General features: G+C 47.8%; 1 protein-coding gene across 3 annotated transcripts in view; it reads left to right on the top strand.

Moving 5' to 3' along the window:
* The window catches only part of GBF1 (golgi brefeldin A resistant guanine nucleotide exchange factor 1), a 1,570,387-nt gene that overhangs the window by 931,858 nt on the left and 617,417 nt on the right, over window positions 1–21,112 (top strand). For all 3 annotated transcript variants that reach the window (XM_069240539.1, XM_069240538.1, XM_069240540.1), the window contains one exon: window positions 4,895–4,977. In XM_069240539.1, the coding sequence (XP_069096640.1) occupies window positions 4,895–4,977 (83 nt within the window). The remainder of the gene's footprint in view (window positions 1–4,894; window positions 4,978–21,112) is intronic.

Genomic DNA, 21,112 nt, shown 5'->3' with positions numbered 1-21,112 from the left:
TGCCGAGCCTTTTTTTGGCTATTTGGGGCAGTTCGCGCTTAGGCCCTCATAACTTATTGTTCACATAAGCTACCCACGCCAAATTTGCGTCCTTTTTTTCCAGCATCCTAGGGATTCTAGAGGTACCCAGACTTTGTGGGTTCCCCAGAAGGAGGCCAAGAAATTAGCCAAAATACAGTGAAAATTTAGTTACAAAAAAAAACAAAATGGGAAAAAGGGGCTGCAGAAGAAGGCTTATGTTTTTTTTTCCCTGAAAATGGCATCAACTAAGGGTTTGCGGTGCTAAAATCACCAGCTTCCCAGCTTTCAGGAACAGGCAGACTTGAATCAGAAAACCCAATTTTTCAACACAATTTTGACATTTTACTGGGACATACCCCATTTTTACGATTTTTTGTGCTTTCAGCCTCCTTCCAGTCAGTGACAGAAATGGGCATGAAACCAATGCTGGATCCCAGAAACCGCAACATTTCTGAAAGGTAGACAAAATTCTGAATTCAGCAAGGGGTAATTTGTGTAGATCCTACAAGGGTTTCCTTCAGAAAATAACAACTGAAAAAACAAATATATATAAAAATTGAGGTGAAAAAATCAGCAATTTATCTCTACGTTTTACTCTGTAACTTTTTCCTGCAATGTCAGATTTTTTAATGCAATAAACCGTTACGTCTGCTGGACTCTTCTCGTTGCGAGGATTTATAGGGCTTGTAGGTTCATCAGTGGGTTTTCATTCTATACCGGGTATACAGCAATACATTTGCTGAAATCTAAAGAGTAAAAAATAGCTATCAAGAAAACCTTTGTATTTCCAAAATGGGCACAAGATAAGGTGTTGAGAAGCAGTGGTTATTTGCACATCTCTGAATTCCGGGGTGCCCATACTAGCATGTGAATTACAGGGCATTTCTCAAATAGATGTCTTTTTTACACACTCTCTTATATTTGGAAGGAAAAAATTTAGAGAAAGTCAAGGGGGCAATAACACTTGTTTTGCTATTCTATGTTCCCCCAAGTCTTCGGATAAAAATTATACCTCACTTGTGTGGGTAGGCCTAGCTCCCGCAACAGGAAATGCCCCAAAACACAACTTGGACACATCCCATTTTTTGACAGAAAACAGAGGTGTTTTTTGCGAAGTGCCTACCTGTAGATTTTGGCACCTAGCTCAGCCGGCACCTAGGGAAACCTACCAAACCTGTGCATGTTTGAAAACTAGAGACCTAGGGGAATCCAAGATGGGGTGACTTGTGGGACTCTGACCAGGTTCTGTTACTCAGAATCCTTTGCAAACCTCAGAATTTGGCTAAAAAAACACATTTTCCTCACATTTCGGTGACAGAAAGTTCTGGAATCTGAGAGGAGCCACAAATTTCCTTCCACCCAGCGTTCCCCCAAATCTCCCGATAAAAATGGTACCTCACTTGTGCGGGTAGGCCTAGCGCCCACAAAAGGAAATGGCCCAAAATACAACGTGGACACATCCCATTTTTCTTTTTTTTTCTTTTTTTTTTTTTTACAGAAAACAGAGGTGTTTTTTGCAAAGTGCCTACCTGTAGATTTTGGCCCCTAGCTCAGCCGGCACCTAGGGAAACCTACCAAACCTGTGCATTTTTGAAAACTAAAGACCTAGGGGAATCCACAGTGGGGTAACTTGTGGGGCTCTGACCAGGTTCTGTTACCCAGAATCCTTTGCAAACCAAAAAATTTGGCTAAAAAAACACATTTTCCTCACATTTCGGTGACAGAAAGTTCTGGAATGTGAGAGGAGCCACAAATGTCCTTCCACCCAGCGTTCCCCCAAGTCTCCCGATAAAAATGGTACCTCACTTGTGTGGGTAGGCTTAGCGCCCATGAAAGGAAATGGCCCAAAACACAACATGGACACATCACATTTTTTCACAGAAAACAGTGCCTACCTGTGGATTTTGGCCTCTAGCTCAGCCTGCCCCGGGGGGGGCAGATTGACCTAAAATCGGCCGATCTGCCACCAAAGTGGGCAGAAATGGCCTAAATACAATTTGCCCCTCCAGGGGAGCGACCCTTGCCTAAGGGGTCGCTCCCCATCTAAAAAAAAAAAAAAAAAAAAAAAATTGCTCTGGCGCCTAGAGGGCAGATCGGACTAATAACAATAGGCTGATCTGCCCCCAGTGGGGGCAGAAATGGCCTAAAATAAATTCTCACACACCCTCCCCCCCCCCCCCACCCCCCCCCCACCCGGGAGCGACCCTTGCCTACAAGGCTGCTCCCCATGCGTGATGGCGCAAAAAAAAGATCCCTGGCGCCTAGTGGTTTCTGCCCCCCTTGGGGGCAGATTTACCGAAAATCAGCCAATCTGCCCCCAAAGCGGGCAGAAATGGCCTAAATACAATTTGCCTCTCCATGGGTGCGACCCTTGCCTACGGGACGCTCCCCATCTGTAAAACAACAACAAAAAATCCCCGTTGCCTAGTGGTTTCTGCCCCCCTTGGGGGCAGATCGGCCTAATTAAAATAGGCTGATCTGCCCCCATGGGGGGCAGAAATGGCCTAAAATAAATTTGCCCCCCAGGGGAACGACCCTTGCCTAAGGGGTCGCTCCCCTTACGTGAAACACGAACAAAAAAAAAAAAAACTCCCTGGTGTCTAGTGGTTTCTGTCCCCCTTGGGGGCAGATTGGCCTCATAAAAATAGGCGCGCTGACGTCACAGCGGGGGTGGGGGGAGTCTGGGTGGAAGGGGAAGGGCTTACCCTTCCATCCCTGACTTGGGGGGGTGGGGGGGTACCCCACAGAGGGAGCTCTAGCTGGGCTGTGTGCGCAGGACGTAATGGTTACGTCCTGGGCACAGCAGCACTGTGCCTCAGGACGTAACCATTACGTCCTGGGCACAGAACGGGTTAAAGCCCTAAGGCAGGGTACACTATACCACAGGTGAGGGCATAGCTGCATGAGCAATATGCCCCTACAGTGTCCAAGTCTATTCTTAGATACTGTAAGTACAGTGTGGCCATATTAAGTATATGATCTGGGAGTTTGTCAAAAAGAACTCCACAGTTCCATAATGGCTTCACTGAATACTGAGACGTTTGGTACCAAACTTCTCAGAATAATAAATCCACACAGATGCCAGTGTTGGATTTATTACAAAATGCACACAGAGGGCATCTTAGAGATAACCCCTGTATTTTACCCAATCCTTCATTGCAGATCTGACCGGTTTCTGCCAGCCTGCCACATCCAGACGGGTTTCTGACCCCCTGTGGTGAGAGTCTTTGTGCGTTCTAAGGCCAGAAACAAAGCCTGCACTGGGTGGAGATGCTTCACACCTCCCCCCTGCAGGAACTGTAACACCTAGCAGTGAGCTTCAAAGGCTCAGGCTTTGTGTTACAATGCCCCAGGGCTCTCCAACTATTGGAGATGCCCAGCCCCCTGGCAAAGCCCCACTTGTGGCAGCAAGTCCAGAGGGATAATGAGAAAAACAAGGAGGAGTCAACCCCTCAGCCTGGGCCACCCTAAGATGTCCAGAGCTGAAGTGATCCCCCCCCCCCCCTTGAGAAATCATCCATCTTGCTTTGGAGGATTAGGACCAATAGGGATGTTCTCCCCTTCCCAAAGGGAGTGAGCACAAGGAGGGTGTAGCCACCCTCAAGGACAGTAGCCATCGGCTCCTGCCTTGGGACCCTAATACACCCCTAAATTCAGTATTTAGGGGCGACCCTGAACCCAAGACTTCAGATTCCTGATGACCTACAAAGAAGAAGGGCTGCCTACCTGAAAAACCCAGCAGAGAAGAAGGAAGATGACAACTGCTTTGGCCCCAGCCCTACTGGCCTATCTCTAACTTCAGAGAACCTGCACCAGCGACTCATCCTGCGATCCCAGTGACCTCTGCCGACTCAACTGCAACTACAAAGGATCAAGAACTCTCATGGACAGTGGACTGTGTACATTTTTGGTTCAAAGTTCTAACTATACCTATGCAAACTACCGTACATTTAATGTACTTACATGCAATTTTAATTTTGTGGGTCTAAAATAAATTAAAAAAGGAATATTTTTCTATATAAAAACCTATTGGCCTGGAGTTGAGTCATTGAGTGTGTTCTCATTTATTACTTGAGCGTGTACAACAAAGGCTTAACACTACCCTCTGATAAGCCTAACTGCTCGACAACTCTACCACAAATAGAGCATTAGTATTATCTATTATTGCCTCTGTCAAGCCTCTTGGGGGATCCCCTGGACTCTGTGCAAACTGTATCTCATTTTGATTTAGTATATACAGAGCCAGCTTCCTACAATGAGCATAACCATAGGAAAAATGTGGCCCTGTGGTACATACTAGTAGCACATTGTAAGGAAATGCCTCTGGAAATGGAGACAGCATGAGCACTGGGGTCCTCGTTAGCTGGATTGCAGTGACACTTTAGAAAACAGTGAAACATACGGACAGGCAGGCCATAAACCATAAGCACTGGGGTCCCAACTAGCAGGATCCCAGTGACATTCAAAACACAAAGACATCAGGCAGAAATTGGGGGTAACAGGCCAAAAAGAGAGTACTTTCCTACATAGTTAATATCTGGTAAAGCAAAAAATGTCTCTTTTAAAGCCACGGTGCCTCTGTAATCTGCAGCAGCCAGGTATATTTTGCATGTTTTTGAGGGGATTAAATCATCCCCATACAGGAAACTGAACTGGATGTTTTTGACGTGACGTTGTGAAACACCATGTGGGGAAAAGCCAATACTATGTTCCGTTCTTTCTCATCAAGCCCCCTAACTAGGTCAGATTTCCAGATGTCTCTTAGCCCTCTGGTGAGTTTTAAAGGTATATTATTGTCTGCTTGAACATAAACCATTCCTTTTCCTGGTACGCTATGATCATGGCTTCTTATGCTGCCCTATTTTGCATTTAGGAATTTCGTAAGAACTTGAAGGGTGTGAATGGAGGTAACGACTTTGATCAAGACATGTTAGAGGATATCTACCAAGCAATCAAGTGAGTTACTAACTTTATTATTATGATGAATACATCATTAATTTAAATTTGTGCCTTATCTGCTATATTTTCTTTGAAGCAGGTTGGAGCTACTGGTCTTTCTGCATTACATGGTGGACTATGGGGTCAAAGTCCATCACCAGAAAAAGTGTTGTGTAACTTTTAGTGCATCCTTTGTTATGGATACTTCCTCCTTTATATTCTTTAAGCGAAGTCTAACCTTGGCATTAGCCTTCTTCTGGCATGGTAATACTTGAGCGCAGGTTGTCTCAATCCAGCATCTCACAACTTCACAGAAAGTGAGCTATCTTTACCAAAGAACCTGTATGTGTAACTGTGCCTCAGGCGTTTTTTCTGTTTTCCCATTCTTCAACAGAGGCAGGATTCAGAGTTATTTTTATCCTTAAAAACTTTTGTTGTTCCTTTTTTTCCTAAGCTGTCGTATGATTGTTTTTAAAAATCGATTTTTAAGCAGTTTTGTTTTCTTGAAGTAAACAGATGCTTTTTAAACAATTTTGAAGAAAATCAGTGAGTGCCAGCAGTGGAGCTGCCATCCTAAATCGTGACATACAGTGGGCATAGATCACTGCCCTGCTGTCCCTGGGGAAGATTCTGGGATATGGTGCAGGGAGATGTTGGCGCTGCTGCACGGTATGACTCTAGTAAACAGGCCCATGTACAGATGGTTACATTCCACCTCTGCACAGACCTCAAGCCTCTCCAGTGTCCGGCAAACAACACAAGGCCTTTAGTCCCAAATGGAGATGCATGTAAGCTGTCAGCCGTAACTTCCCTGTTCAAGCACTATCCACACCGTTGGCATTCTCCAGCAGGGACGAATTGCATACACTATTCCTTAACAAGGGGGCTGCAGTGCTTAGAAGGGGCTTTAGATTGGGACCACAGGATGAGGGCTCTCTGATGAGACGGGAACAGCAACCACTATTGCACTACTCTGGATGGTAATCAAAGTTTTACATCATCTTTTAAAAGGAGTTGCTGGTTCTGCTGCCAGGAATTACAGCGGTAATCTTCTTATTGTATACACGTTCTCATCTAGACTCTGAATAGGCCCCATCTGATATAGTATTCTAGTTGCCGACTACTTAACTTAGAATTTCCCCCAAGTGTCAGACTGGATCTGGAGATTTTTCCCTTGTGTACCGTCAGGTGGAGTCGGTTGACTCTGCGTCCGTTGTTGGCGTTGTGGTCACTGTAGGAAAATGCCACTGTTGGCATGGTTACCCCCTAACTTTTTGCCTTTTGTTGATGCTAGTTATGATTGAAAGTGTGCTGGGACCCTGCTAACCCGGCCCCAGCACCAGTGTTCTTTCCCTAAAACTGTACCTTTGTCTCCACAATTGCCACAGCCCTGGCACACAAAGTACCACTTTTACGGTCTTGTTTAATTTTTTTCTGTCTGACTGTTTTTGCCTAGGCCAGCACTCTGTTCTCAAACAAGACATTGTTGCTCACTCTGTGCTTCTTTCAAGGCTACAGCAGGATAGGTCTGACCTTCCTAGAAAATACACATCCTTACGTAGGGATATTTTCTTAGATCACCAGCTGTTTTATTATAAACACACTTCCCTGTCCCTTACACGTTAGAAGGAGATTCCTGTCAGAGAATCACGACTGTATGCTGATTACCGAATGCTGCGCTACAGCTGTTTTGCAGACTTTAGGACTTTGCTCAGCTATGGGGGATGATGTCTTCCCAGGGGAACCTGAAGGGCAGAATTAGAGCTTAACACGCTGTGCTCTATCATAGCCTCAGTAGGAATTAGTCTGTTGACTCTAGTGACAATATGGTAGCATTATTTTTATGTTTTACTCTCCTTGACACAATTTTAATCTTGTCATGCTGTATCATCCTGGTTATTGCAGTCCACACTTTGCTATCTAAGATGCAGTCACTTTATTGAAGCATTATTGAAATATATACTGCCTCTCTCATTGTGAATGTGAAACTTATGTAACTGAGAGAAACGGATGAGACCTGAGTGACCATTGCTTCCCTGAGAAACCAGTTATGTCATGCGCTCGGCTGCCCAATCATCCCTGCCATTGAGTAGAGATGAGGCACTGCTAGTTAGCCGGAGCAGAACCCGGTTTGGAGCGACAGGTGTCACCTGTAGTGTGTTAGACTCAGACTCCCACACCGCAGGCGATTCTGCCACTCGAAATCCAGTAGTCTCATTCAAATAATGAGAGCCTTCGCGACATGGCGTCGCCAACGTTTGGTCAGGCTCTAATTTTCAGGTCCTCCTGAGTATCTCTGTCTCAATATATACAAGAACACCTCAGTACTCTATATATGGAGACGTCCGTGGTATTGAGGATTTCCTCCTCGGTTAAGTGGGTCGTCCTGTCTGATGCTGGAGGTTGTTCAAGCTTGAACTCTAAAAGGATAATCCCCATGTTCGATGGCATCTGTCGCTGTAGATACGCATGTTTTGCAATAGCTCGCCATCTGGTGTTGGGCCGGAGTGTTACAAGTTGTTTTTCTTCGAAGAAGTCTTTCGAGTCACGGGACCGAGTGACTCCTCCTTTTGTCTCCATTGCGCATGGGCGTCGACTCCATCTTCGATTGTTTTTTTTCCGCCATCGGGTTCGGACGTGTTCCTGTCGCTCCGAGTTTCGGAACGGAAAATTAGCTAATTTCGGAAGATTTTCGTCGGTATTGTTGCGTTCGGGATCGGCGTACTTAGATTCAACACCGCATCGAAGATCGAAGAGTTCCGGTGCCCTTCGGGGTAGTTTTTCGATCCCCCGTCGGGGCCTGGTCGGCCCGACCGCGTGCTGAAGAACGCCGATGGAACGGACCCCGTTCCGTTTCTGCCCCAAATGCCACAATAAATACCCCTATACAGACCAACACTTGGTCTGTAACCTGTGCCTGTCACCTGAGCACAGTGAAGACACCTGTGAGGCCTGTCGTGCGTTCCGGTCCCGAAAGACACTCCGAGACCGTCGAGCCAGAAGACTTCAGATGGCGTCCGTGCCGACAGTCCACCGAGAGTTCGAGGAGCAGGAAGAGGAAGGTACCTTCTCGATCCAAGAATCGGACTCCGAAGGATTCGACGATACACAAACCGTGAGTAAGACGTCGAAAACCACACAGAGGAAAATTTACAAGGCCCAGGGGACGCCACTGCCATCAGGCCATGGCTCCACCCATAAATTCGGTGACCGACCGTCGGCACCGAAAAAGGCCCAAACAGTGCCGAGATCGTCCGACTCCGGTCGAGACACTGGCACGCAGCCTTCTCGGGACCGAGAAAGTGCTGGAGACAAGCCTCGACACCGAGATGCCGGTGTGGACACGGCTCGACGCCGAGACAGCGGCACCGAAGAAGATCGACGCCGAGAGGTTTCGGCCCCGAAAAAGAAAAAAGTCACCTCGGAGCCGAAAAAACACGCAGACAAGGTTTCGGTGCCGAAACAAACTGCAAGCGACCCAGCTTCAGGCTCTTATACAGAAGAGCACTCGCTAACCTCCCAAATGCAAAAGCATAGGTTTGAGGAAGAGCTACAATCAACTGATGTGGACCATACGCAAAAGCGTATCTTCATACAGCAGGGGACAGGAAAAATAAGCACCCTTCCCCCCATTAGAAGAAAGAGAAGGTTGGAGTTCCAAACTGAACAGACACCACAACCAAAAGTGGTGAAAAGAGTTACCCCACCACCCTCTCCTCCGCCCGTGCTTAACGTCTCACCAGCACGAACTCCATCACACTCCCCAGCTCACACCACCATAAGCCAGGGTGACCAAGATCAAGACGCATGGGACCTATACGACGCCCCAGTGTCAGATAACAGTCCGGAGGCATACCCTACGAAGCCATCTCCACCAGAAGACAGCACCGCGTATTCTCAAGTGGTGGCTAGAGCAGCACAATTTCACAACGTAAGCCTCCACTCAGAACAGGTCGAGGATGATTTTTTATTCAACACACTCTCCTCCACCCACAGCTCATACCAAAGCCTGCCTATGCTCCCTGGTATGCTCCGGCACGCGAAAGAAATCTTTAAGGAGCCGGTCAAAAGTAGGGCAATCACACCAAGGGTGGAAAAAAAGTATAAGGCGCCTCCTACAGACCCGGTTTTCATCACTACACAGCTGCCACCAGACTCTGTCGTTGTAGGAGCAGCTAGGAAAAGGGCCAACTCTCACACATCTGGAGATGCACCACCCCCAGATAAAGAAAGCCGCAAGTTCGATGCAGCTGGTAAAAGAGTCGCAGCACAAGCTGCAAACCAGTGGCGCATCGCGAACTCCCAGGCACTACTTGCGCGCTATGACAGAGCCCACTGGGACGAGATGCAACATCTCATTGAACATCTGCCCAAGGACTTACAAAATAGGGCAAAACAAGTGGTTGAGGAGGGACAGACCATTTCCAACAACCAGATCCGCTCCTCCATGGACGCAGCAGATACAGCTGCACGGACAATTAATACATCTGTAACTATCAGAAGGCATGCATCGCTCCGAACGTCTGGATTTAAACCAGAGATTCAACAAGCAGTTCTCAATATGCCTTTTAATGAAAAAGAACTGTTCGGTCCAGAAGTGGACACAGCGATTGAGAAACTCAAAAAAGATACGGACACTGCCAAAGCCATGGGCGCACTCTACTCCCCGCAGAGCAGAGGGAATTACAGCACATTCCGTAAAACACCCTTTCGAGGGGGGTTTCGGGGTCAGAGCACACAAGCCAGCACCTCACAAGCAACACCGTCCAGTTACCAGGGACAGTATAGAGGAGGTTTTCGGGGACAATATAGAGGAGGGCAATTCCCTAGAAATAGAGGAAGATTTCAGAGCCCCAAAACCCCTACTACTAAACAGTGACTCACATGTCACTCACCCCCTCCACACAACACCAGTGGGGGGAAGAATAAGTCATTATTACAAAGCATGGGAGGAAATCACTACAGACACTTGGGTTCTAGCAATTATCCAACATGGTTATTGCATAGAATTTCTACAATTCCCTCCAAACATACCACCAAAAGCACAAAATTTGACAACACACCATTCCAATCTCCTGGAGGTAGAAGTGCAGGCACTATTGCAAAAGAATGCAATCGAATTAGTGCCAAACACACAAATAAACACAGGAGTTTACTCACTGTACTTTCTGATACCAAAGAAGGACAAAACGCTGAGACCAATCCTAGACCTCAGAGTAGTGAACACTTTCATCAAATCAGACCACTTTCACATGGTCACACTACAAGAAGTATTGCCATTGCTAAAACTACACGACTACATGGCAACTTTAGACCTCAAGGATGCTTATTTCCATATACCAATACACCCATCGCACAGGAAATACCTAAGGTTTGTATTCAAGGGAATACATTACCAATTCAAGGTACTGCCTTTCGGATTAACTACCGCACCAAGAGTCTTTACCAAGTGTCTAGCGGTAGTCGCTGCACACATAAGAAGGCAGCAAATACATGTGTTCCCATATCTAGACGACTGGCTAATCAAGGCCCATTCGTTAATACAGTGCTCAAATCACACAAATCATATCATACAAACCCTCTTCAAACTAGGGTTCACCGTCAATTTCACAAAATCCAAAATTCTGCCGCGCAAGGTACAACAATACCTAGGAGCCATAATAGACACATCAAAAGGAGTAGCCACTCCAAGTCCACAAAGAATTCGAAATTTCAACACCATCATACAACGCATGTATCCAACACAAAGAATACACGCAAAGATGGTACTACAACTCCTAGGCATGATGTCTTCATGCATAGCCATTGTCCCAAACGCAAGACTGCACATGAGGCCCTTACAACAGTGCCTAGCATCACAATGGTCACAAGCACAGGGTCACCTTCTAGATCTGGTGTTAATAGACCGCCAAACTTACCTCTCGCTTCTGTGGTGGAACAACATAAATTTAAACAAAGGGCGGCCTTTCCAAGACCCAGTGCCACAATACGTAATAACAACAGATGCTTCCATGACAGGGTGGGGAGCACACCTCGATCAACACAGCATACAAGGACAATGGAACGTACATCAAACAAAACTGCATATAAATCACCTAGAACTTCTAGCAGTTTTTCAAGCACTAAAAGCTTTCCAACCAATCATAGTTCACAAATACATTCTCGTCAAAACAGACAACATGACAACAATGTATTATCTAAACAAGCAAGGGGGGACGCACTCCACGCAGTTAAGCCTGCTAGCACAAAAGATTTGGCGTTGGGCAATTCACAACCAAATTCGCCTAATAGCACAATTTATACCAGGGATCCAAAATCAACTCGCAGACAATCTCTCTCGAGATCACCAACAGGTCCACGAATGGGAAATTCACCCCCAAATCCTGAACACTTATTTCAAACTCTGGGGAACACCTCAGATAGACTTGTTTGCGACAAGGGAGAACGCAAAATGCCAACACTTCGCATCCAGATACCCACACAAACAGTCCCAAGGCAATGCCCTATGGATGAACTGGTCAGGGATATTTGCTTACGCTTTTCCTCCTCTCCCTCTCCTTCCTTACCTGGTAAACAAACTCAGTCAAAACAAACTCAAACTCATATTGATAGCACCAACTTGGGCAAGGCAACCCTGGTACACAACGCTGCTAGACCTATCAGTAGTACCCTGCATCAAATTGCCCAACAGGCCAGATCTGTTGACACAGCACAACCAAAAGATCAGACACCCAGATCCAGCATCGCTGAATCTAGCAATCTGGCTCCTGAAATCCTAGAATTCGGGCACTTACAACTTACCCAAGAATGTATGGAAGTCATAAAACAAGCCAGAAGGCCATCCACCAGGCACTGCTATGCAAGTAAATGGAAGAGGTTTGTTTGCTACTGCCATATTAATCAAATACAACCATTACACACAACTCCAGAACATGTAGTGGGTTACTTGCTTCACTTACAAAAATCTAACCTGGCTTTCTCTTCCATTAAAATACACCTTGCAGCAATATCTGCATACCTGCAGACTACCTATTCAACTTCCCTATATAAGATACCAGTCATTAAAGCATTCATGGAGGGCCTTAGGAGAATTATACCACCAAGAACACCTCCTGTTCCTTCATGGAACCTAAATGTTGTCCTAACTAGACTTATGGGTCCACCTTTTGAACCCATGCACTCCTGCGACATACAGTTCCTAACCTGGAAGGTGGCATTTCTCATCGCCATTACTTCCCTAAGAAGAGTAAGCGAGATTCAAGCGTTTACAATACAGGAACCTTTTATACAACTACACAAGAATAAGGTCGTCCTAAGGACCAATCCTAAATTTTTGCCAAAGGTTATTTCACCGTTCCATCTAAATCAAACAGTGGAACTTCCAGTGTTCTTTCCACAGCCAGATACCGTAGCTGAAAGGGCACTACATACATTAGATGTCAAAAGAGCATTGATGTATTACATTGACAGAACAAAAAACATCAGAAAGACTAAACAACTATTTATTGCATTTCAAAAACCTCATGCAGGAAACCCAATATCAAAACAAGGTATAGCCAGATGGATAGTTAAATGCATCCAAATCTGCTACCTTAAAGCTAAACGACAGCTGCCCATTACACCAAGGGCACACTCAACCAGAAAGAAAGGTGCTACCATGGCCTTTCTAGGAAACATCCCAATGCAAGAAATATGTAAGGCAGCCACATGGTCTACGCCTCACACATTCACCAAGCACTACTGTGTAGACGTGTTATCCGCACAACAAGCCACAGTAGGTCAAGCCGTACTAAGAACATTATTTCAGACTACTTCCACTCCTACAGGCTGATCCACCGCTTTTGGGGAGATAACTGCTTACTAGTCTATGCAAAACATGCGTATCTACAGCGACAGATGCCATCGAACTGAAAATGTCACTTACCCAGTGTACATCTGTTCGTGGCATCAGTCGCAGTAGATTCGCATGTGCCCACCCGCCTCCCCGGGAGCCTGTAGCAGTTTGGAAGTTACCTTCAATTATTTATATATGTATCATCTCAACCTTAAATAGGTGCATACTTAGTCACTCCATTGCATGGGCACTATTACTATAATTCAACTCCTACCTCACCCTCTGCGGGGAAAAACAATCGAAGATGGAGTCGACGCCCATGCGCAATGGAGACAAAAGGAGGAGTCACTCGGTCCCGTGACTCGAAAGACTTCTTCGAAGAAAAACAACTTGTAACACTCCGGCCCAACACCAGATGGCGAGCTATTGCAAAACATGCGAATCTACTGCGACTGATGCCACGAACAGATGTACACTGGGTAAGTGACATTTTCATTGGTGTGCCTTCTCTGAACAAAATTATCATCTATTATGGCAAATCCACAACAGGTAGCAATTGCAGTAAATATGAGCCAAATTTATTGGCAAATGGCCTTAACGGCCCAGGGGAATCCAGTCACATTTGTTGTTGATGCAGATGCAGCTTATAGAACAGAACTATTTTATTCTTGGGTCACATTTCCAGCAGTTGATGGGAACACAAATACATTTCATCACTATACACTAGCAAACGTACCTGGACAATACAGAGCATATGTATATTTAGAAATACCTTTATCTTATCAAGAACATAATAATTGGCCTGATGGCGTCCTACCCCACATGATTTTACCAGTTTGGTTAGGTCCTCTAAGTATTGAAGGTCCTACCTGGCCTTTATTGGCCACCTATACCCCTCACCCTGCAGTAGCAAATTTAGCAGTAGCTGAGGTTCGTCGGTTATATACTGAACTAACACAAATATACAGATGATTAGTACAGTTTGTAATGCAAACATTGAATACAAACCCAGCATGCTCCAACGCAACCACATGCAGGGTCGCCAGGTATTAACCCTGCAACTGTGCATTCAATAATGGGTAAAATACCCGCCAAACGAAAATAAACTCTGTTTTGGTTAGCTCAAAAAAACATAAATGCACTGGAAGCGGTATTTCCCCATACAGGACCTCAGGATAAACATAGAATTCCAACAATGTGCCATTTGGGATGGTCCCTACAGTATTTAACTGTAATACCTGGCGCACGGTATTTGCCACGCTCTATAATACCCCACACGCTACGCCGACACTTGCCAATTTAACGGTAAGTCTCTTGTAACTGGTACCAAGGGCCCTAATGCCAGGGAAGGTCTCTAAGGGCTACAGCATGTCTTATGCCACCCCAGGGACCCCTCACTCAGCACATGCACACTGCCTCACAGCTTGTGTGTGCTAGTGGGGAGAAAAAGACTAAGTCGACATGGCACTCCCCTCAGAGTGCCATGCCCACCTCACACTGCCTGTGGCATAGGTAAGTCACCCCTCTAGCAGGCCTTACAGCCCTAAGGCAGGGTGCACTATACCACAGGTGAGGGCATATGTGCATGAGCACTATGCCCCTACAGTGTCTAAGCAAAACCTTAGACATTGTAAGTGCAGGGTAGCCATAAAGAGTATATGGTCTGGGAGTCTGTCAAACACAAACTCCACAGCACCATAATGGCTACACTGAAGACTGGGAAGTTTGGTATCAAACTTCTCAGCACAATAAATGCACACTGATGCCAGTGTGCAATTTATTGTAAAATACACCCAGAGGGCATTTTAGAGATGCCCCCTGAAAACATACCCGAGTTCCAGTGTGGGATGACTAGTTTTTGTGAGCCTGCCACACACCAGACATGTTGCTGGCCACATGGTGAGAGTGCCTTTGTTACTCTGTGGCCAGGAACAAAGCCTGTACTGGGTGGAGATGCTTCTCACCTCCCCCTGCAGAAACTGTAACACCTGGCGGTGAGCCTCAAATGCTCACCCCCTTTGTTACAGTGCCCCAGGGCATCTCAGCTAGTGGAGATGCCCGCCCCTCCGGCCACTGCCCCCACTTTTGGCGGCAAGGCTGGAGGAGATAATGAGGAAAACAAGGAGGAGTCACCCCCCAGTCAGGACAGCCCCTAAGGTGTCCTGAGCTGAGGTGACTCTTTCTTGTTTAGAAATCCTCCATCTTGTGTATGGAGGATTCCCCCAATAGGATTAGGGATGTGCCCCCCTCCCCACAGGGAGGAGGCACAAAGAGGGTGTAGCCACTCTCAAGGACAGTAGCCAGTGGCTACTGCCTTCCCAGACCTAAACACCCCCCCAAAATCCAGTATTTAGGGGCCCCCAGAACCAAGGAAGATAGATTCCTGCAACCTAAAGAAGAAGAAAGACTGCTGACCTGAAGCCCTGCAGTGAAGATGGAGACGACAACTGATTTGGCCCCAGCCTCACCAGCCTGTCTCCCTACTTCACCGAAAACAGCAACGCATCCAACAGGGACCAGCGACCTCTGAAGCCTCAGAGGACTGCCCTGCATCTAAAGGATCAAGAAGCTCCCAAGAACAGCGGCCCTGTTCAACAGACTGCAACTTCTTGCAACAAAGAAGCAACTTTAAAGACCCTATATTTCCCGCCGGAAGCGTGAGACTTTCCACGCTGCACCCGACGCCCCCGGCTCGACCTGCGGAAAACAAACACCTCAGGGAGGACTCCCCGGCGACTGAGAGCCCGTGAGTAGCCAGAGTTGACACCCCTGAGCCCCCACAGCGACGCCTGCAGAGGAAATCCAGAGGCTCCCCCGTACTGCGACTGCCTGTAACAAGAGACCCGAAGCCTGGAACCAACACTGCACCATCAGCCCCCAGGACCTGAAGGAACTGAACTCCAGTGCAGGAGCGACCTCCAGGCGACCCTCTGCCTAGCCCAGGTGGTGGCTACCCCGAGGAGCCCCCCCTGTACCTGCCTGGATCGTTGAAGAGACCCCCAGTTCTCCCCATTGCTTTCAATACAAAACCCGACGCCCGTTTGCACTCTGAACCCGGCCGCCCCTGTGCCGCTGGGGGTGTAACTTCTGTGCCTGCTTGTGTCCCCTCCGGTGCCCTACAAAACCCTGCTGGTCTGCCCTCCGAGGACTGGAACCTCTTTGACCTCTGCACCTGACCGGCCCTGAGCTGCTGGTGTGGTAACTTTGGGGTTGCCTTGAACCCTCAACCGTGGGCTACTTTGGACCCAATTTTGAACCCTGTAAGTGTTTTACTTACCTGTGAGCTTAACATTTACTTACCTCCCCCAGGAACTGTTGATTTTTGCACTGTGCCCACTTTTAAAACAGCATATTGACATTTTTGTCAAAACTGTACATGCTATTGTGATGATTCAAAGTTCGTAGAATACCTGAGTGAAATACCTTTCATTTGAAGTATTACTTGTAAATCTTGAACCTGTGGTTCTTAAAATAAACTAAGAAAATATATTTTTCATTTAAAACCTATTGGCCTGGAGTAAGTCTTTGAGTGTGTGTTCCTCATTTATTGCCTGTGTGTGTACAACAAATGCTTAACACTACCCTCTGATAAGCCTACTGCTGGACCACACTACCACAAAATAGAGCATTAGTATTGTCTAATTTTGCCACTATCAACCTCTACGGGGAACCCTTGGACTCTATGCACACTATCTCTCTCTTTGAGATAGTATATACGGAGCCAGCTTCCTACATGATTCAACAGTTGTTTCACATGTGGGTAACCCCAGACCTCTTAGCAACAAGTGAAAACGCAAAATGCCCAAACTTCACATCCAGATACTCACACCCTCGATCCAAGGGCAATGCTCTATGATATTTGCTTATGCTTTCCCCCCTCCCACTATAAGGAAATGGCTCTCTGTTGCAGTTAATCCCTCACTTTTTGCCTGATATTGATGCTGACTTGACTGAGAAGTGTGCTGGGACCCTGCTAACCAGGCCCTAGCACGAGTGTTTTTTCACCTAAAATGTACCATTGTTTCCACAATTGGCACACCCCTGACACATAGATAAGTTCCTTGTAAAAGGTACCAGGGGTACTAAGGGCCCTGTGACCAGGGAAGGTCCCTAAGAGGTGCAGCATATGTTGTGCCACCCTAAGGGACCCCTCACCTAACACATGTACACTGCCGTTGTAGATTGTGTGTGTTGGTGGGGAGAAAAAGGCAAAGTCGACATGGCATCCCCCTCAGGATGCCATGCCCACAAAATACTGCCTGTGGCATAAGTAAGTCACCCCTCTAGCAGGCCTTACAGCCGTAAGGCAGGGTGCACTATACCACAGGTGAGGGCATAGCTGCATGACCAATATGCCCCTACAGTGTCTAAGCCCATTCTTAGACATTGTAAGTACAGTGTGGCCATATTAAGTATATGGTCTGGGAGTTTGTCAAAAACGAACTCCACAGCTCCATAATGGCTACACTAAATACTGGGAAGTTTGGTATCAAACTTCTCAGAATAATAAAACCACACTGATGCCAGTGTTGGATTTATTTAAAAAATACACACAGAAGGTGTCTTAGAGATGTCCCCTGTATTTCACCCAATCCTTCTGTGCAGGACTGACTGGTCTGTGCCAGTCTGCTGCTGAGAGACGAGTTTCTGACCCCCTTGGGTGAGAGCCTTTGTGCTCTCTGAGGCCAGAAACAAAGCCTGCACTGGGTGGAGGTGCTTCACACCTCCCCCCTGCAGGACCTGTAACACCTTACAGTGAGCCTCAAAGGCTCAAGCTTTGTGTTACAATGCCCCAGAGCACTCCAGCTAGTGAAGATGCCCGCCCCCTGGACACAGCCCCCACTTTTGGCGGCCAGCCTTGCCCCCACTTTTGGCGGCAAGGCTGGAGGAGATAATGAGATGAACAAGGATGAGTCACCCACCAGTCAGGACAGCCCCTAAGGTGTCCTGAGCTGAGGTGACCCCTGCCTTTAGAAATCCTCCATCTTGAGTTTGGAGGATTCCCCCAATAGGAATAGGGATGTGCCCCCCTCCCCTCAGGGAGGAGGCACAAGGAGGATGTAGCCACCCTCAAGGACAGTAGCCATTGGCTACTGCACCCCAGACCTAAACACACCCCTAAATTGAGTATTTAGGGGCGACCCTGAACCCAAGAAATCAGATTTGTGCAACCTGAAGAAACAAGGACTGCTGACCTACAAGCCTGCAGAGAAGGAAGAAGACGACAACTGCTTTGGCCCCAGTCCTACCGGCCTGTCTCCAACTTCGAAAACCTGCAGCCAGCGACACACCCGACAGGGACCAGCGACTTCTGACGCCTCAGAGGACTGCCCTGGACTGAAGGACCAAGAAACCCCTGTGAACAGCTGCCCTGTTCAAAACCAGCTACTTCTTTGCACCAAAGAAGCAACTTCCAAGGACTTCACGTTTCCCGCCGGAAGCCTGAGACTCTACACTCTGCACCCGACGCCCCTGGCTCGACCTGCAGAAAACCAACACCTCAGGGAGGACTCCCTGGCAACTGCGAGCCCGTGAGTAACCAGCGATGACCCCCCCCTGATCCCCCATAGCGACGCCTGCAGAGAGAATCCAGAGGCTCCCCGTGACCGCGACTGCCTGTAACAAGGGACCCGACACCTGGAACCAGCACTGCACCCGCAGCCCCCAGGACCTGAAGGAACCGACCTTCAACGCAGGAGTGACCCCCAGGCGACCCTCTACCTAGCCCAGGTGGTGGCTGTCCCGAGAAGCCCCCCCTGTGCCTGCCTGCACCGCTAGAGTGACCCCCAGGTCCCTCCATTGAAACCTATAGAAAACCCGACACCTGCTTTGCACACTGCACCCCGCTGCCCCTGTGCTGCTGAGGGTGTGTTTTGTGTGCCTACTTGTGCCCCCCCCCCAATGCTCTACAAAACCCCCCTGGTCTGCCCCCGAGGACGCAGGTACTTACCTGCTGGCAGACTGGAACCTGAGCACCCCTGTTCTCCATAGGCTCCTATGTGGTTTGGGCACCTCTTTGACCTCTGCACCTGACCGGCCCTGAGCTGCTGGTGTGGTAACTTTGGGGCTGCCTTGAACCCCCAACGGTGGGCTGGCAATTCCCCAGGACTGAGACTTGTAAGTGTTTTACTTACCTCCTAATCTAACCTTTCCTTACCTCCCCCAGGAACTTTTGATTTTTGCATTGTGTCCACTTTGAAAATAGCTTATTGCCATTTTAAAAAAGACTGTGCACGATATTGTTTTCATTCAAAGTTCCTAAAGTATGTAAGTGAAGTACCTTACATTGAAAATATCAACTGTAAATCTTGAACCTGTGTTTCTTAAAATAAACTAAGAAAATATATGTTCGATGGCATATGTTGCTGCAGATACACATGTTTGGCACAGTCCGCTGCCTGGTGTTGGGCTCGGAGTATTACAAGTTGTTTTTCTTCGAAGAAGTCTTTTTGGTCACGGGACCGAAGGACTCCTCCCTCCTCGGCTCCATTGCGCATGGGCGTCGACTCCATCTTAGATTGTTTTTTTCCGCTGTCGGGTTCGGACGTATTCCTTTTCGCTCCGTGTTTCGGTTCGGAAAGTTAGTCAGAATCTCGGAAGAAAGCGTCGGTATTGTTCCGTTCGGTATCGGGATAGTTAGGTACATCGACACCGATCATCGGAAGACTTTGGGGTAGCTTCGATCCCCCACCGGGGCCTGGTCGGCCCGACCGCGTGCGACATCGAAGCCGATGGAACGGACCCCGTTTCGTTTCTGCCCAAAATGTCACAGTAAGTATCCTTATACAGATCAGCACTTGGTCTGTAACTTGTGCTTGTCCCCCGAGCACAAGGAGGATACCTGTGAAGCCTGTCGAGCCTTCCGGTCCAGAAAAACACTCCGGGACCGAAGAGCCAGGCGTCAACAAATGGCGTCCACGTCGACAAAACAACGTTTCGACGAGGAAGAGGAAACATTCTCGGTTCCGGAATCAGAATCCGGAGACTCCGACGTCGAACAACAGCAACAAACTGTGAGTAAGACGTCAACAAGTAAATCCATCGACAAACCGAAAGCCCAGGGGACGCCACTGCCAACAGGCCATGGCTCGACCCATAAAACAGGCGACCCGTCGAAGGCGCCGAAAAAGGGCACGCCCATAGCGAAGACACCCGACTCCGGTCGAGGGACCGCCATGGAGCAACCTCGGAGCCGAGAAAGCGGCTCCGAGAGACAAAAACAAGATACCGGCACCGAAAAACATCGGCACCGAGAATCCATGCCGAAAGGAACAAATATTCTGTCGGTGCCGACACCGAAAAAAGATTCTCTCTCGGCGCCGAAAAATACCACACCTTCATCCTACTCAGAGGAACAAGGAATAAGTGGCCAAATGCACAGATTTGGACAAGAGCTCCAAAGTGTAGAATCGGACTACACACAAAAGAGACTGTACATCCAGCACGACACAGGGAAGATATCAACCCTTCCCCCAATCATGAGGAAAAGAAGGATCGGACTTCCAAAGGATGACGCACAACCACAAGCCAAAGTGGTTAAAAAAGTCACGCCTCCGCCCTCTCCACCACAGGCATCGCCGGCACAAACACCGCCACAAATGCACTCACCAGCGCAAACTACCTTAAGTCATGACGATCAGGATCAAGACGCTTGGGACCTGTATGACACCCCAGTGCCGGACAATGATCCCGAGTCATACCGTCACCGCCAGAGGACAGTACCTCATACTCGCAACTGGTGGCTAGGGCAGCAGAATTCCACAATGTCCAACTGCATTCCGATCCTATAGAGGATGATTTTTTATTTAACACCCTCTCGGCTACGCACAGCCAATATCAATGTCTCCCAATGCTACCAGGGATGTTACGGCACGCAAAACAAATTTTTGAAGAGCCCGTAAAATCAAGAGCCATCACCCCAAGGGTGGATAAGAAATACAAACCACCACCCACAGACCCAGTGTTTATTACTTCGCAGTTACCACCGGACTCCGTGGTAGTAGGGGCAGCTCGCAAGAGAGCAAATTCACATACATCTGGCGACGCCCCACCTCCGGACAAAGAAAGCCGAAAATTTGATGCGGCAGGGAAAAGAGTAGCATCACAGGCAGCCAACCAGTGGCGCATCGCAAATTCACAAGCGCTGCTGGCCAGATATGACCGAGCACACTGGGACGAGATGCAACTTCTCGTAGACCATCTTCCCCAAGAATACCAAAAAAGGGCGCAGCAAATAGTGGAAGAGGGACAAACGATCTCAAACAATCAAATCCGCTCTTCACTAGATGCAGCCGATACTGCAGCAAGAACAGTCAACAC

Source organism: Pleurodeles waltl, chromosome 6, assembly GCF_031143425.1.
Source record: "Pleurodeles waltl isolate 20211129_DDA chromosome 6, aPleWal1.hap1.20221129, whole genome shotgun sequence".
Classification (NCBI taxonomy): Eukaryota; Metazoa; Chordata; class Amphibia; order Caudata; family Salamandridae; genus Pleurodeles; species Pleurodeles waltl.
The sequence above is the reverse complement of the archived record's forward strand: the minus strand, read 5'-3'. Positions and strand labels throughout refer to the sequence as shown.